The sequence below is a fragment of the Rutidosis leptorrhynchoides genome, chromosome 1 (assembly GCF_046630445.1).
Source record: "Rutidosis leptorrhynchoides isolate AG116_Rl617_1_P2 chromosome 1, CSIRO_AGI_Rlap_v1, whole genome shotgun sequence".
Lineage (NCBI taxonomy): Eukaryota > Viridiplantae > Streptophyta > Magnoliopsida > Asterales > Asteraceae > Rutidosis > Rutidosis leptorrhynchoides.
In genome coordinates this window covers 42,957,235-42,976,727 of record NC_092333.1, presented here as the reverse complement: position 1 = coordinate 42,976,727, position 19,493 = coordinate 42,957,235, and the positions used below count along the sequence as shown (strand labels likewise).

The 19,493-nt window shown below is 35.5% G+C and overlaps 1 protein-coding gene across 1 annotated transcript; it reads right to left on the bottom strand.

Moving 5' to 3' along the window:
* Window positions 1-4,108: 4,108 nt before the first annotated feature.
* Window positions 4,109-8,939, bottom strand: LOC139859305 (probable glucan 1,3-alpha-glucosidase). Its single transcript, XM_071848103.1, has 6 exons — window positions 7,264-8,939; window positions 6,694-6,967; window positions 6,480-6,615; window positions 5,546-5,756; window positions 5,258-5,464; window positions 4,109-4,731 (listed from the first exon to the last, which is right to left on the bottom strand). Exons 1-6 carry the CDS (start codon window positions 8,872-8,874, stop codon window positions 4,357-4,359), a joined length of 2,814 nt encoding a protein of 937 aa, XP_071704204.1. The 5' UTR covers window positions 8,875-8,939; the 3' UTR covers window positions 4,109-4,356.
* Between the last annotated feature and the right edge of the window lie 10,554 nt (window positions 8,940-19,493).

The following is a 19,493-nucleotide window of genomic DNA, read 5'->3' as shown; positions in this document are numbered from 1 at the left end:
ACAGACTCTCCAGTTTTTGAACATCAATAGAACACATCACAAAGATAAGCGTATAACTCATGGCAAATCACATTCTCGCAAGTTCGCATACAAATGAAACATGTCAAGGAACACTTAGAATAACATATTCCAGAAGCTCAAAGTCTAAATCAATTCCTAATTCGTTCTAGCAATTTTTATGTAAACTTAAAAACAGATTCAGCATACTTTACAAATCAAAACTTCGTTTTATCATATCGGGAGCATTACATAACCTTTCGATGCAAATCTTTAGTCTAAATTGCATAACTTTTCACAAGGAATACAGTAGTACACTTTATATAAACTAAAACACAAAGAATGCAACTCCTAAAATTCGGATTACATGTGAAACCCTAACGAAACTTCGATTAATCATAACTTAAGCATCCGGTAACGAAATCATGCAAATCCAAAGTCCAAATTTATTAGTTTTTCGAGATCTATCCATCTAAATACATTATATGATCAGTACATAAACTCATATACTCAGATTCATAACAATCAAATTCGGTTTTCATAACAAAGACAACAATCGAGCAAATTAACAACTAACAACAACTTTAATCGCAATCAATTGAGCACTAGACTCTTGTACACTATGTAATTGATTAAAATCAGATCTAATAAGATTAGGGTTAGTGGTTTTATACCTTCAAATAACAATTTGCAAGTAGATACGTGTAGAGAAGAACGAGAGGATCACGAATACATAAACGATTAAGCAAACGAGCAAACAATTGATGGGGATTGAACGAGATGAAGATGGCGACCTAGATGATGAATATGGGGCTGCAAATCACAAATGGGAGCAGCTACAAGTCGTTCCCCTTCTTTTGTTATAATTATTTAGGGATTAAAAGGCTTAAAGGGCTTAACTAGTTGGGTTTTAACATTAACGGGCCACGAAAATAACATATGGACCATGGCGGGTGAAGAATTTCGGCCAAGAGGGTCCAAATAGAAGTTAATGGACTCTAAAATGATTCTAGATGACTTTCTATGGGATCCGGTTAAGAGCCTTGAAGTGTCGTCAGCCGAAAACGTAATCCGGAACGTTAAACGTCAATTTCTCGCGTTTTAATCTATATAAATTCTAATAAATTGAAAGTATGTTTAAAACATAATAATTATATAGTATATTTATTAAAATTGATTTATATTATGTTTTGGCTTGCTTGATCATAAAGTGTGGTTCGTTTCAAGTGCCGTTTAAATGTACCGAAGGCCCGAAACGCTAAACCGATCGTTAAACGCAACCAAACGTTAATTTATTAAAAACCCAATAAATTAATTATTTTTAAAAAGTTAATAATTAATAAATTAATTATTAAAATAAACCCGAGCGTTTCGTTGCTCAAAAAGCAGTTATCAAAATCGTATCGTTTTTATCGTATTTCATTATCCGAAATAATTATATGAATTAATATCAACCCATATTAATTATTGTAACCCTCCAAAGATCAAGTACGCATTTGTTGCACATAAACACATAATAGCTAAATAATCGCCGTTAAATAAACTAACGGAAGGTTAACGGAAGTAACGGAAAAATCAGGGTTGTTACACATGGCTTCTCAAACGACAAAAGCAAAAACAATACAAAATTTATGCTTCACCTCCCTAAACTTCAATACAATTTATAACCTTAACCCACTTTTTAGGGGTGTAAAATGAAAACTCTATTTTCTAATTTTAATTTAATCTAACAACACACCTTCATTTTTAACGGGCCTTATCTTTCTGCCCGCCGCGAGTTATTTGGTCGTTTTGACTCCCCTGGCTTCTCAAACGACAAAAGCAAAAACAATACAAAATTCATGCTTCACCCCCCTAAACTTCAATACAATTTATAACCTTAACCCTCTACTTACCTCTATTTAGGGGTGTAAAATGAAAACTCTATTTTCTAACTTTAATTTAATCTAACAACCCACCTTCATTTTTAACGGGCTTTATCTTTCTGCCCGCCTCGAGTTATTTTCTCCCGACATCATCGTTAAACTCGAAATAATTTTACGAACGCAACACAACTCACTGCAATCGAAACGGACGCTTTTTAAAAAAACTAGCCATTTTTCCTTAACTTTTATACATATACACTTCCTATTCGATGCGAGCTATTTTCCACCGCTATCACTATTAAACTCGAAATAATTTACCCACAAAACGCGACTAACCATACTCAAAATAGACATTTTTTAAAAACGCTAACCATGTGGATATGTAGAACATCTGCCAAGTTAGATATTAACGTCCTATTTTCCTCCCAATTTCTCCCCTCGGTGCTAGCTTGACATTAGCTTTATAAAAGACATTAAAACGTGTAGCCCATCAAGTCTATTAGGTATCAACCAACGTATATTCAAATATAACTTCAGCAACGCGAGGTCAAATTTTTGCTAGTTATAATTAGATTATTTAAGTTATATTATATTTAATAATTAAATTTCAGTCGGTTAATATAAGTTGATCAATCAAAGCATGGTAATTACAAAAATTTGTTTTATTTCTACCTGACCAAATTAGCAACGCACAAAAAACTGTTTAGTGGGTAATGCTTCATTAATTAACTCATATTTTTTAATGATTAATTACAATCATTTCAATCAATCACTAGTGTATATTAATGATTTCATAAAATTAAAAATTAATACTCCAATAATTATAAATATAAATATAATATAAATAATATTAATATTAATATTTAATAATAAAAATATTATCGAAAGAATAATATTTTTATGGGAAGTAATCCTCACATACCACTTTTTGATCCATCTACAATTTTTCTCATAAACTCATAATTATATTTCTAGATTAATTAAGAGAGTTGAATTTATATTATTATTCTAAGTATAAGAGTATAATAGGTAATTAGGTGTAGATGGATTAAAAAGTGATGTTTGAGAATCACCTCCATATTTTTATACATAGATGAGAATATAATAAGTGAGTTCGTTTTGGTTTATATATAAGGGAGAAGGGTAATTTGTACAAATTAATTGTTGAAATTCATAATGCATTTAGCTGAGTGGATAATGCCCTTCTCGGTGTTCGTTGGGTCTTGTTTGAGTCTCACCTTGAGTCTGTCATATGGCATTTATTCGGTGGAACATTCTTAATAAGTGGAACGAATATGATCGAGTGGTAGGAACTTCTTTGATGGTCTCCCGTCAGTAATTCTAATATCGCTGTTAAAAAACTTTTGTTGAAATTTAAATCAATTAATTAATCAATGGATGATTTGAAATTAAATAATTATGACATCATCATCTAAAGCGCTGATTGAGAAAATAGTTATAAACTCATTTTAATGTCAATATTCAATCTTTTAACAAAATATAACATAATTATGATTTTTTTATGTATAAGAAAATATTATTATCACCAAGCACCTTATAATTGTCTATATTTATTGAGTTAATTAATTGATTGACAATCTCTTTTGTTATGGAGTAGTTTTGTGACTTTGGTTGATGGTTCGCTTGAAATTAGAGTTTTGTACTTTTGTCCTACTTTTCTGTTCTGTTTTTGTTTTTCTTTTTTGATTTTTTTTTTATTGTTGTAGTTTATTATTGATTCATTGTTGTAGTTAGGGACTATTGTTTCGGTTGATTGTGTGTTTTACTAGCTACTTTTAATTTCTGTTAGATTCTTTAGGTTAGTTTTGTTTGTTTCATTTTCTAGCATCGAGACTCGGTTTGTTTGCTTTTTTCATCTTTGATGAATGTCTTAGTTACAGTATAAAGTTTTCATTTCTTTCTAAAAAACATGAATTAAACAAAATAATCCAACATCATCAAGCTGCCGTTATTATCACCACACCAAAAAGAAATATCGAGCAAATTTATTAGAAGTTAATATGAAAATAGATATGCCAAGAAATGCCCTGGCCAAGATTATAAAACGTTTATTAAAAATCTTCAAAAAATGTGGCTTGTTAAGATGAAGGGAAACAGAGGTGAAATCCCATAATGTATATCATTGAGTTTTGGTTTTTTATACCTATCTATAGTACTCTATTACTCTATATCCTTAAAAAAAAAAAAAAAAAAAAAAAACTATATAAAAACAAAACAAGGATGTATATCAAAGGCAGCCTAACGACAAACAAAACTTTTCTAAGCTGTTACAAGTTACCGATTTTGACAAACTTCATGTTTAATCGGCAGTCGAACCATTTCTAAATTGCTACAAAAGTTCACGACAAATTACGGGCGTTTTCGGGTGGCTACCAAACTGCTACATTCACTCTGAGTAGCTAACCGTTTCTATGTTGCCACCCGGATCACACAATAACCGGTAATATCTCATCAAACTCTCAACCATAAAAACCTACAAAAGTTGTATAGTCCAATCTTCTGAGACACGGACGTTAGGCTTACGGATGGTCAAAACAGATGACCGAGCACCTGACCGAATCTGGAGAGGACCAAGCTCAACATCAGTGACATGGTTTGACGGCTCAATACGAGCACTTTTTGATTTGGAGGAGTATCCAAGCAGTATGATCCTCTCGATGGTGCAGTCAGACAAGAATTTGGTACCGAGAGATGATGCTGATGTGGTGGCTAAGTTTACAGATGTAAGTTTCCCATTGGAGAATATGAAACGGCGGTGGATGTATGCTCCTTGCTTGAACTCGTAGCTCTTACCATCATCAATGTAAAGTTCTCCTTCGGCTGCTCCTGAATTATCCACAGCAATCACCTTAACATGCAACAATTCATACACAATCAGATAATCTAATCTATTGTAAATTTGTAATTACAAATAGGATGCAGGGTCATATGATTCGGATGTGATTGTTTAAAGAGCAGCAATAATTATACATTAAACTATTTATGAATTATGTTTTAATGACTGAAAAAGTGTCTCTGTTAACAAGTAACCTTCGCACGTTTAGACAAAGTGGTGGGGATAGTAATTTGGCTCTTCCCTTTATTTTTCCCCTCACCGACGTCATTATACCGTAATTTTGTTGGGCCGCTGACGTCATCATGATTTCACATCCATAATTATTAGTATTATTTTCATTACGCCGAATAACTTTTTCCCTTTTTTGGCTTTTCTAGTCATTTTGTCTTCTTCCCCAACGAAGTGGGCCCACAACAATCGTTAGAAAACAATTGGATAGTAGATCGACATATTCAGATCATTTAAGCTAGACATTGTTTAAATAACAAAAATGGATTCTCGTATATACATTTGGAGTATAAAAGTTGTTCATACATACCAGCGTGTAAGGATCGTTCTCCATTTGTACTGTGCTTCTGCGAAACCGATCTTTCCTCGGTATTATTGTTCCGGATCTTTGGAAAACGGGTATATCCGCATCCGTTACCTCCATCTTTTGGGTCTTACCTCCTTTGTATGCAGTTCCAGTTCTAATGTCATACCAAGTTTGATCCTTTGGAAGATAAATCGTTACATCTTTTGCATGCTGTATGAACATTTCAGTTAGTGTAACCATTCAGTTAAGGGGTGAGGTAAAGGTAAGTCATGTAAAAAGACAGAAATGCACCTGGGTATAAACTCCTTGCACAAGAAGGCCATTTCCAACCACGAACGCTTCATCGTTGTTGAAAGTGGCTTCATCGTTTGGAAACTCCATCCAAAGGGGACGAACAACTGGGACCCCACTCACGTTCGCTTCTCTAAATAGAGTGTAAAAATACGGAAGCAATGTGTATCGTACACGTATGGCGTCCCTCATTAACTCGGTATTACGTTCCCTGTTGTCAACGTGAAAATGTTTAAGCGATTCGACCATTAAACAAACGATATAAAATTTTCTGAAAAGTAGGAGCAGCATTTCAACTACAATTTCTGACTATAAATGTATCAAGGGACGCACACAACATTTTCTTAGATTTTATATAAAAATGAAATCTAGGGCAGGAATATACATACGCCTAGTGGTAGCAATTGAAACCTACTTTCTTATTACGTAGTAGTTAACTAGGTCCAACTTGGGTTGTGGGTAGAAAAGTGAATTCTGAGCAAAATGGAAACGGGTCAATTGGGCTGACAGGAGTCAGCAAGTCAAAAGTCACCCAAAGCGTTCTCAAATGCTTACAGCAGCATAAAGTGCTTAAAAAAGTCAGATTAAAAGTTAACAAAATAAGTTCTGTTTAGTTAACACATGGAGTATATTCATTAAATTATACTTAAATACAGAGAAAAAGTATTGGCATATTGCCCCAATCCAACATGTTTTAAATAGTTAGCCATTTAGATTTTTGATCTATTACCCAACTTGTTAGTTTCGCCAGCTCAGCATACGCTTCTTACCACATAGGTTCATTCCTGAGTATGAGTTTCAAGTTTCTTTATCCAGTTTTGGTAAGATAAAAGTCACTAGGTTGCCACATTTATAAATACAACAAAAAAAACTGTAACACTGTTTCAATGTCATTTTCCTAGGTTCTGTAAATATAAAGAAAAGTAGTCGGTACCCGAATAACCAAGGTTCTCGTCTTTTGGTATCATGATGAGCATGGCCTCTAAAAAAAGGCAAGTAAGCAGCTACTTGGTACCAACGAACAAGTAACTCAGTGTCGGGATTACCAAAAAACCCTCCCACATCAGCACCTACAAGTAACACCAACCGTTAAAAACCCTAAATAGTAAATCAGCTATTGATGATGAAAGGGTAAAAAATTTAACAACCTGCGAACGTAATCCCAGTAAGGCCAAGGGTTAAAATCATTGGAATGGACACCCGAAGTTGTTCCCACTCTGCAGTGTTATCTCCTGTCCAAACGGTCCCATATCTTTGGGTCCCGGGGAAAAATGCTCTTGATAGAACAAACGGTCTATCTTTACCTCCTTCTCGTTTCAAAAGTCCATCAGATGTCGCCATATGGAAGTAGTAACCGTAAGCATTATGCAACTCTCGATGCTCAACGTTTCCATAATGTAAAGCATCTCGAGGCATGGTTACCTGGTCACAAGTAAACAATCAATGTTACAGCATAACACATAAGTTTAAGGGCTTGTTTACTTTCCAATGAATGATCTGTTTCGGTACAACTCTTAATTCCGTAAGTAAAAATTATTGTTTCTTTGTCACTTAATATAAAAAATGGTCTATATTTGTAGGAGACATATAATCAGACACTCCTTCCCAAACAAAAACATACGAAAACAATACTTAAAACAAAATAAAAGTGAACAATATGTCTTCTCCATTTTGTCATCACTAGTGGGTCCCACATAAAAGAAAACGAAGTGACATACCTCGGGCCCATTGAATACGGAAGGCTCATTCATGTCGTTCCAAATATACAACGAAGGAGTGGAACCAACGTACTCCGTATACGCTAACTTATCAGCCCACCACGACCTTATATCAGGATTAACCATATCTATATACGATGATGAACCAGGCCAACACCAACCATCATAATCCTTACCAGTTGCATCCTTCACATATAACCCGTTCTTTGAAGCCTCTTTATGTATATGATAATTATCATCTCTCTTTATATGTGGGTCCACAATAGTAACCATTCGTCTACCCCTCGAAGCCAAATCCTTCTGCATTTCTTCAGGGTTCGGGAACAGAACCTTGTCCCAAGTGAAGTACCTTTTGCCATCAGTATGTTCAATATCAAGCCATAAAACATCATACGGAATATCGTATTCATCAAATTTCGCATCTACATTCTTAACATCTTCTTCATCTCTATAATTCCATCTACATTGATGATAACCCGTTGCAAAAAGTTGAGGCATTGCTGATGTACCCGTCACACTAGCGTATTGTTTAACAACGTCTTTGGGCTTAGGCCCAATGAAAAAGAAAGCATCAACAATGCCAGCTTCGCTCATCCATAACGTATCTATCCTCTTTTGATTCGATGGTAACGCAATTGAAGACTCAGCATCCCAACCCGACCCAAGAACATCAATCTGCATTTCAGCGGCGTTCAACCAAAAAAACCCTGATGCACCATGTGTTTTCCCATGTGAAAGCATAAACGGTATAGACCCATAAAGCCCAAATGGTGATTCGTGTAAATACTCGAAAACATCTAAATTAAACAATCTATAAGGTTCAGAATATTCAATACCAGGTCCATTAGTAGGCTTCAAAGCAAGACTAGTGGCATGTTCAGGGATGCCATAAACAAAATCAGCACCATAAAAGGACACATCGAAACTAATCGATTGTGGGCCATATGGTCTACTATCAGTATGACTTCTAAACCTTTCTTCCCAATCATCCCCTTCTTTTTTAACCCTTAATTGCTCAAAATCAAACAACCCATGAGAATTTAAAGACATTACCTTTTTACCACTACTTTGTTCTCTAACAAAAACCTCAAATGGGTCACTTCTAACAACAGCTTCATAACCATCATACAGATAAACAACATATGAAGGTAAAGAATCACCATTAATCACCTCATTACCATACCTTTGTAACCAAAGTTTCTTACTTTCAAACTCAGGTAGAATAACATCAGGCACTTGAAACCTTTTCTTGGGTTGACTTTGACTTTCTGATGGGTCTTCATCAATCTTTAACCTCAAAATCCCATCTTGGTAAACAGACAATGAAAGAATCAAATGATTTGATACAAAATCCGATGAATCTTGATCTGGGTTTTCTTGAGATTTAAGGGGGTTTATGAGTGTTGAAGTAAAGTCACCATCTTTAATGATTGCATCAGTGATAGTGAGATTACAGTGTTGGGGTTTTCTTGATCTTGCTCTTTTGCAAAAGGGGGTTTGATTACAATTTCTAAATTCTTCTTTTTTCCACGAAGAAACTGAATTTAGATGGAAAAGAAAGAGAGCGAGAAATAAGAAATAATGAAGTGGACGAATGGATTTGGATATCATGGTGGGTTGATTTGAGGTGTGATCATAACAGGGATTTTAAAGAAACTGAACTTAAATTAAAATTAAAATGAAATATAAAATGAAAATAGGTTTTTAGAAGAAAATAGGTTTTTTTGGAGAAAAGAGTCGGAAGAGTAGACTTTTTTTTTTTTTTTTTTTTTTTTTTTTTTCACCCACAAAAACTAAATTTTGATAACATTACAAGAAATATATACAAAAAATACAAAAAGATTCCAACAAGCTTCGGAACTAAAAAACAAGCAAAGGGCAAACCAAACCAAACCAAACCAAACTAACAAATTGTTATCTAGAGTCTCATCTAAAGAAACAAACCTAGACAAGCAAGAAAAAACAACGCAGGCAACGAAGGCAACAAAAACCCAATAATTCAAACGACACCAAATGACCTAGAAATAAACGAGACAACAAATAAACGCATCTCAACTCATGCCCAATTTATCAGTCGTAGGGAAGTAATGATACCGCAACCCGCATGCGCACACTATACGTATGCGGGAAAACACTAGTATGCATATGCGTATGCTATCTTTGCGGTATGCGGTAACGTATTGAATACTTTTGCTCCCGGTATGGCGGTTACTTGGCTATCAAGTCTGAATATCTTTTCCATAATTACATCCGAGATTCAGGGGAGTTTGTTATGGAAGGGATTGCCATTATCTTAGACGGTTCTAGAACTAGGGTTTGCCTATATATACTAGCCCTAATTATCATTCTAGGGGAGACCACGTTACGTAATCAACACATCTCACGTAGCAATTGCCATTTCTCATCTTCTAGGGTTAACATGTTAGTTTCCTTACGATTGTTGCCTACAACCCTACTTAGGGCCTTTCGATCGACGACCGTCATCGAATGTGGACTTAATCGCTTAGCCACCCCGCCGACATCATCATGTCGGCCAGAGTTATTCACGGTAGCCGGACCGGAGAGCTAAGTTCTAAGACCCTTAAACCTCTTTAAACATATTGAGTGTGCGTATTGACCTCTTGGAAAATATATGCACGATCAAGTGGTGCTTTCATTGAGAGTCGAATTGATTCAAGACGCGTTTAATTGTTTTTTCTTTTAAAGTTTTGAATTATAAGGATCGTTACTCACAAAATTCTTGAATTTTTTGTTTCTTTAACAGAATCATGACTTTCGGGGAATCATCGGAACGTACTCAAACGGACAATCAGAACACGCTGTCTGGTAATCAGCAGACGCAAGCTATGACTTCGGGGGTGGGAATTACGCCTTACCCTCCACCTATGTCCGGCGAACCTTTTCAGAGGTATAAGCCGATATACCCGGATGGAATAACACCACCAGGGGCAACCTTGGCAAAATATTCAGGGGCAGGCGAATCTCGCAGGACAATTTATGCAGGCTGCACCTCCTGACATGGTTCACTTATTTTCACAACCTGACTTTGTTCAGGATATGATGAAGCGTTTCTTTGCATGGCTTAAAGGGGACCCTGTTAAACCACCCTTTGAGCTACCAACCACTTTTGATAAGTTTCTTCCGCATATAACCGCATATCCGTTTCCATTAGCACCAAAGATACCCCACACGTTAGGTACCTACAATGGCTTGACTGATCCAGATGATTTCCTGCAGCGTTTCGAAGGTGCAATGCGCACCCAAGGGTGGGTGGATCCGGTTGCATGTCAGATATTTCCCATGACGCTGCAAGGCATTATGCGCGAGTGGTTCAATAAACTTCCAGCAGGTAGCATATCCGGGTTCATGGATTTGCGGACAAAGTTCTTGCTGCAGTATCAAAATCAGAGGCCGCGCAAACGCACTCATATCGAATGTCATGATATTGTACAGAAATCCAAGGAATCTTTGGGTGAATTTCTCACGAGATATACTAATGAGTGCTTGCGCATACCGGACCTAAAGCCAGAACAACAGATTTCTGGACTCATACATGGTATAAGTATGGAGCGTCATCCAACGCTGGTCAGGCGTCTGCGCCACACGGTGCCAACAACTTATGTTGAAGCGCTTAATGAATGCCATGATTATATGCGAAGTGGTGAAGATAGTGATATTCCCACCGCTAGCTCACGCAACGAGAGGAAAGACGATGATGATCGTTCGCGCGATCAAAACCGCAGTAACAGTTCTCGCGGCAGATATCCTAGTGGTGGTCCTATAAGAAGTGATAAAGGGCGAGCAAGCGGTGGTTTTCGAAACAATAATCAGCGCGGTATTAATAATCAGAATTATGCGCTGCTCAAAAGCCTGTCTAAAACACCAAAAGAGATTTTGGCAACTGAACCAGTATGTGCAACCTTTGTGGTTCCAACTCCGCTGACGGAATTTGGTAAGCGGGATAAAACAAAGTACTGCGAGTTCCACGACGATCATGGACATGACACCAATCGGTGTAAAAACTTAATGGAACGAGTACTGGAAGCGCTGCGCGCAGGAACTTTAGATCACCTAAAGTCACCGAAGAAAGATAAGGGAAAAGCTGCGGAAGAGGGTTCAAAAGCCAAAACTTTTGCATGGCAAAAAACGGATAAAACTAAAAACGCCGATTTAACCATCAACATGGTTGACGCAGAGAAAGTTGATCAGCGACGAAAATACAATGACTACCAGGATTGGGAGCTTATCTCAATATCATTCCCTCCTGTCATGTCAATCGACACAGTTAATGAGCCTGTTATCATCAAGTGTCGCATCCCCGATCACGAAATACAGATTAAACGCATGCATGTTGACACCGGTAGCGGTGTCAACATTATGTACGAGCACTGCTATCGCTTTCTTCCCGCATAAGTCAAGGCGCAGTTGCACCAACCCGACATAATGCTATCAGGATTCTCTGGGGAAAGCTCGTGGCCAGTAGGTCGCATAGAGCTTGTAGTAGAGCTTGCGGACGATAAGAATCCGCATTTGGTTAGAAGCGAGTTAATCAACTTTTATGTGGTTCGTTCGACTTCGCGTTACAATGCGCTTCTGGGGAAAAATTTCATATGGCGTTTTAACATTATACCCTCAGTGGTGCACGGCTTGATCAAGTTTCCCACCACGGGTGGAATTGCCACAATTGCGTCACATCAAGCAACCGAGTTATGTGGTTTAGTCGTGCCTGTAGACATTCCAAGTATAGGATAACAACTTAAAAGCAGCGCAGAAATAGCTAATCGCTTGCATCCGGACAAGCGAATCAAAATTGGCGCAAGTTTGTCTACCGAAACTAAAGCTAAATTGCACGGTATCTTGTTAGCTAATGCAGATGTTTTCGCATGGCAAGAATCAGACATAACTGGGGTTCCGCGGGATATTGCGGAGCACAAGTTGAATGTTAATCCATCACTCACGCACGTTAGATAGAAAAAGCAGCACATGGCCCTCGAGCGCAGTGATTGGTTATGCACAGAAGTTGATAACCTTGTCAGAGCAAACATTCTGCGGGAGGTACGGTACCAGACATGGGTCGCTAATCCTGTGTTGGTAAAAAAGGCTGATGGGAATTGGCGAATGTGTGTCGATTTTAAGGACATTAATAAAGCATGCCCTAAAGATAACTACCCTCTCCCGGAGATTGACTGGAAGGTAGAATCCTTATCAGGTTTTAGGTACAAATGTTTTTTGGATGCGTACAAGGGTTATCACCAAATTCTCATGGCCGCAGAGGATGAGGACAAAACTGCTTTTCATACGCCGCAGGGCATCTACTGTTATACAAAAATGCCCTTCGGACTAAAAAATGCAGGCGCTACCTATCAGCGCGTAATCGACACAACTTTCAAGCACTAAATTGGTAGGAATATTGAAGCATATGTTGATGACTTGGTAATTAAGAGCAACACCGAAGAAGAAATGATCGCAGACATCCTAGAAACGTTTGCGTCTTTACGAAAGATCAACATGAAACTTAATCCGCTCAAGTGTAGCTTCGGGGAAGAAGAAGGCAAGTTTCTAGGTCATGTGGTGACGGCGCGGGGAATCAAGGCGAATCCGAAAAAGATCGAAGCCATTGAAAATTTACCATCTCCAAGGACAAAGAAGGACGTGCAGAGTCTAACCGGGAAGCTCGCGGTGATCACGCGGTTCTTGTCAAAAGCCGCGGAACGGCAGTTACCATTCTTCAATACTTTGAAGAATTATTTAAAGAAAAGAGACTTTGCATGGACTCAGGAAGCGGAATCAGCTTTTCAAGAGATGAAGAAGGTGCTCGCTGAATTGCCAACACTCACTGCGCTAATATCAGGTGAAACGCTTACACTGTACCTTGCGGCATCAAAAGAAGCTGTTAGCTCGGTCCTCATCGCAGATCGCGGAAAGGTAATCCATTCTCTCTTATTTATACATGTGCATTATCTATTTCGTGTGCAATTAACGCTGAGGTTTTGATAATGCTAAAAACGAACATATATTTCATAGCATTATCCTTCAAGAAAGACAAGCTTTTGGTTGCAATTGTTCCATTTACAAGTGATATTCGTTTAAATATTAAAAGGTGAAGACAAAAGACAGATTCGACGATTTGAAGACGCAAACGACCAAAAAGCTAAAAAGTACAAAGTACAATTCGAGTGGTTCAATTTATTGATGAGAAACATCTAAAAGTTACAAGAGTACAAGCCGCAAAACGCAAAGTACAAGATATTAAATTGTACGCAAGGAAGTTCGAAAATCCGGAACCGGGACCAGAGTCAACTCTTAACACGCGACGCAACGAACTAAAAATTACAAGTCAACTATGAACATGAATATAATATAATATATAATTAATTCTTAAAATTATATATATATTATATTATATATTAAAACCGTCGGCAAACTAGAAAACAAGAGAATGTGGTCTGATCCAGCTGGCCATGCGATCGCATGCCCTGGAAGAAGCAATCTCATGCGATCGCATGAGCCAGAAAGTTGGGTCAGGTCCTATAAATTTCGCGAGTTCTGGCAGAAAATATTACTCCTTTTTCAATCTCTCTCTCACGATATATATATATATATATATATATATATATATATATATATATATATATATATATATATATATATATATATATATATATTATAATTTTAATTTTAATTTTAATTTTAATTTAAGATAATAATAATAATGTTATGTTAGCGAATGTTGTAAGTGTGTAAGTCAAAATTCTGTCCGTGTAACGCTACGCTATTATTAACCATTGTAAGTTATGTTCAACCTTTTTAAATTAATGTCTCGTAGCTAAGTTATTATTATGCTTATTTAAATCGAAGTAATCGTGATGTTGGGCTAAATATTAAAGACGGGGTAATTGGGGTTTGGACAAAAGACCGACACTTGTGGAAATTAGACTATGGGCTATTAATGGGCTTTATATTTGTTTAATTGAATGATAGTTCGTTAATTTAATATAAAGATTTACAATTAGACGTAATTATAAATAACCACATACACTCGATCGGACACGATGGGCGGGATATTTATAAGTACTAATAATCGTTCATTTGACCGGACACGGGAATGAATTAATAGTCAATGGACTCATTAAAACAGGGGTGGATTACATGAAAGGACACTTGGTGTAATTGATAATAAAGTATTAAAACCTTATTACAGTTTAAGTCCCCAATTAGTTGGAATATTTGACTTCGGATATAAGGATAATTTGACGAGGACACTCGCACTTTATATTTATGACTGATGGACTGTTTTGGACAAAAATCAGATGGACATATCGAATAATCCAGGACAAAGTACAATTAACCCATGGTAATAAATTAAAATCAACACGTCAAACATCATGATTACGGAAGTTTAAATAAGCATAATTCCTTTATTTTATATCTTATCGCACTTTTAATTATCGTACTTTTTAATTAACGCAATTTACTTTACGCTTTAAATTAAGTTGTATTTATATTTAATATTTTACATTAGGTTTTAACTGCGACTAAAGTTTTAAAATCGACAAACCGGTCATTAAACGGTAAAAACCCCCTTTTATAATAATAATACTACTTATATATATATTTATATATTTACAAATATAGTTTTAAAAATATAGCGTTAAACTTGGCTAGTTCCCTGTGGACGAACCGGACTTACTAAAAACTACACTACTCTACGATTAGGTACACTGCCTATAAGTGTTGTAGCAAGGTTTAGGTATATCCACTCTATAAATAAATAAATAACTTGTGTAAAATTGTATCGTATTTAATAGTATTTCGTAACAAAAATATAACTATTTCCTATACTACCCTGCACACATCAAGTATTTTTGGCGCCGCTGCCGGGGATAATATCAACGCCGAAAGCGAAACGCTATAAAAAAGATTTTTATTAAGTCTTAATTTACTTTTGTAAAAATACGTTTTAAATATCAAAAATATAAAAACAAGAAAAAGAAAAAAAAATATATATATATATATATATATATATATATATATATATATATATATATATATATATATATATATATATATATTACTATATATTTTTACGTTTTTTTAAAATTAAAAAGTTTGTATTTTTTTTAAGTTACAAAAACTAATAGGTAGTTTTTAAAATATAAGTTTTTATTTATATAAATATTTTATATAAATTAAAAACAGAAAAAAATAATAAATAAGTAAAAAGAATCGGGCCTGGTACTGTAGCAGCCCAATTTGTGATCCGAAATTCAGGCCCATGCGATCGCATGAACCGGAAGTTTCAAATCCATGCGACCGCATGGCTCTGTCTGACACGCCTGAAACCTTGCTGGTACGGATTAGGGTTAGTATAATTTAATTATTATTATTATTAAACCCTAATTAGGGTTAATTATTATATTAATTAGTTTTAGTTTTATTTATTTTGTATTTTTAAGTTATAATTAGTTTTATTAATATATAAATTAATACTTTTATAAAATAATAATATAAAAATAATATTTTTATAAAAATTGTATTTTTATAACTTTAAGCTTATTTTTATTTTTATATCTTTTTATTCGTTTAATTCGTAATTTGTATATTTTTCGTTCGTAATTTAGTTTTTGCCGTAGTATTTTATATTTCTAGATTTTTAGGCTTTGCCGTAAAATTCATTAAGTGCTTTTTCTTTAGATTAAGATTTAGGTGCTTTAGAATTTTGCGACGCCGTTTTAAGATTTTAGTACTTTTTAAGTTATTGCCGTTTTGGATATAGAATTTCTTTTAAGCTTTAATACCTTTAGACGTAAGTTTTAAAATTTAGTTTTTAGACTTTTAAGTTTCGACGCTTATTTTCTTATTTTTATTTTTCGACTGTTTGTTTTTTAACCTTTTATTTTTCAACTTTTTATTTTTCGACGTTTTTCAACGTGCTCTTTTTCTTTCTTATTTCTCGACGCTCTAGTTTTTAGGACATAGAATTTTCTATTTCTTCTCTAAAATTTCAAAACGAAAAATTATTTTAAATGGTTAAATTGATAGACATCCAAAATTTTCTGGTTCGTAGTAATAGTTGGATTTGTTAGTGGCGAGTTGTGGGCTTCCGATTTAAAGGGTCCTGGCTACCTGCTGCATCTATTGGCTATTCGAAACGTGGGCAAAATCGGAAAAGTCTATTAATTTGATAACTTATATAATTTTTATCTTTTATAACTAATAGGATATTCAGTGAATACACCGAGCAAAACGTTCACCACCTTTCATACGTTCACCACCTGTAACTCGATCAAGACATCTAGCCAATATTGTCACCGTTGATTTTTCTTTAGAATCGTCATCTAGTCGACCAAGTACTCCAATTCAAATTTTCGATAATCCATTTTTTTAACCCGACCTCACAATTGAGAATTCGGAGGATATTCAGGGACAAGTCAGAGATCCTGAACCACTAATCATTCCTCCTGAACCACAATTCACTCATCCAGAGATTGTCGAGGAAGAAACCATTAAGTCCGAATCCTTTAGCGATTCAGATTCAACAAATTCAATCATGGAAAATCTGGAACCTCTAAGTATGGAAGACAGAATGAGAGCTAAACGCACTGGCCAAGGTCACGCAATTACTCAACCAGATATTAATGCGCCAGATTATGAAATCAAAGGACAAATCCTACACATGGTAACTAATCAATGCCAATTTAGTGGTGCGCCGAAGGAAGATCCAAATGAACATCTTCGAACCTTTAATAGGATCTGTACTCTATTCAAAATCATAGAAGTTGAGGATGAACAGATCTATCTCATGTTATTTCCCTGGACTTTAAAGGGAGAAGCCAAAGATTGGTTAGAATCGTTACCTGAAGGGGCGATTGATACATGGGATGTTTTAGTTGAAAATTTTCTTAAACAATTCTTTCTGGCATCTAAAGCCGTGAGACTTCAAGGAGAAATTGTTACGTTCACGTAAAAGCCAAATGAAACTCTATATGAGGCGTGGACAAGATTTGGAAAGTTATTGAGAGGATGTCCGCAACATGGTTTAGACACTTATCAAATAGTACAAATATTCTACCAAGGATGCGACATCACTACAAGAAAAGACATCGATATAGCAGCTGGTGGTTCCATTATGAAGAAAACCGCAACTAAAGCTTACAAAATTATTGATAACACTGCTTCTCACTCACATGAGTGGCTTCAAGAAAAAGATATCGTTAGATCATCTAAAGCGGCTAGAGCTGATTCTAGCCATGACTTTGATTCCATTTCCCCAAAAATAGATGCTGTCGAGAAACGAATGGAAAAGATTACTAAAGATATTCCACTCAATACGAATTAGTTGTGAGCAGTGTGGAGGACCACATTTGACAAAAGATTGTCTCATTATTGAACAAACAATGGAACAAAGAGAGAATGTTTCATACATGAACCAAAGGCCTGGAAATAATTATCAGAATAATTATCAATCGCCAAGACCAAACTACAATCAAAATCAGAATTATAACCGAAATGTTCCATACAACAACCAACAAGGTCCTAGCAATCAACAAGTATCTAAATCTAATAATACTCACAATCAGCAAAGACCTATTTTTCCAAATAAACCACCACAACCCGATGATAAAAAGCCAAATTTAGAAGATATGATGTCGAAGCTAGTTGAATCTCAAACGCAGTTTTTCACATCTCAGAAACAAACCAATGAACAAAATGCTCAAGCATTTAGAAATCAACAAGCTTCTATTCAAAATCTGGAACAAGAAGTAAGCAACCTAGCAAGGTTGATAGGTGAAAGAAAACCAGGAAGTCTACCTAGCAATATAAATGCTAATCCCCGGAATGAAACAGCTAAAGCCATTACCACGAGAAGTGGTATTACGCTTAAACCACCTGAAATACCTGTAATTTCTGATAATGCTATTCCTACTCCACATGCACCACAATCTGAGCAAGATAAGGAAAAAGAACCGGTAGTTGAAAAGGTTAATGAAGATAACACAGTTAAGGCAAAGCCTTATGTTAAACCATACCAACTACCACTTCCTTACCCGATTAAAATGAGAAAAGAAATACTTGAAGCCGAGCAATCCAAATTCTTGGATATGTTTAAACAAATAAATGTAAATCTTCCTTTCATTGATGTGATTTCAGGAATGCCAAGATACGCTAAATTTCTGAAAGATCTAATCACAAATAGAAAGAAAATGAAAGAACTCTCGACTGTTACAATAAATGCTAATTGTTCTGCAGTGTTGTTGAATAAGATACCAGAAAAATTATCGGATTCAGGAAGTTTCACAATTCCATATTTTCTGGGTAGTCTTAGTTCAATAGAAACATTGGTAGACTTAGGTGCTAGTATAAATTTAATGCCGTATTCACTATACGCTAAACTAGACTTTGGAGAATTGAAACCAACACGAATAAGCATACAACTAGTAGATCGATCAGTAAAATATCCTAGAGGGATAATGGAGAACATGCTAGTTAAAGTTGGTACTTTAATATTTCCAGTAGATTTTATTATTCTGGATATGGAAGAAGATTCTCGAGTTCCTCTCATATTAGGAAGACCATTCTTAAACACGGCTAAAGCAATAATAGATGTGTTCGGTAAGAAATTGACCCTGAATATAGAGGACGAGAGTGTTACCTTTTCTGTTGATAGAGCCATGCAACAACCGCAATCTGTAGATGATACATGTTATTATATTCAAACTATAGATTCACATGCAGAATTGTTAGAAGAATTTCCAGAATTACAAGGAACAGGAGAATGTTCTTTAGGAGAAGGAACTGAACCAATTGATGAAGCTGAAATGTTAGCTGCACTCATGGCTAATGGATATGAACCAACAACAGAAGAAATTCAAATGCTAAAAGAGGAAGACAGATATCGATACAAATCATCGATAGAAGAACCACCTACATTAGAGTTAAAGCCACTTCCAACCCATTTGGAATACGCTTATTTACATGGTGAATCTGAATTACCTGTAATAATATCGTCTTCTCTTACGAAAAATGAAAAAGCTCAACTCATTTCTGTGCTAAAAGCTCATAAACCAGCTATTGCATGGAAGATTCATGACATTAAAGGCAAAAGTCCTTCGTATTACACACATAAAATCCTTATGGAAGAAGGTCATAAAACCTATGTGCAACGCCAACGAAGACTAAATCCTAATATGCAAGATGTTATTAAGAAAGAAATTATTAAACTACTAGAA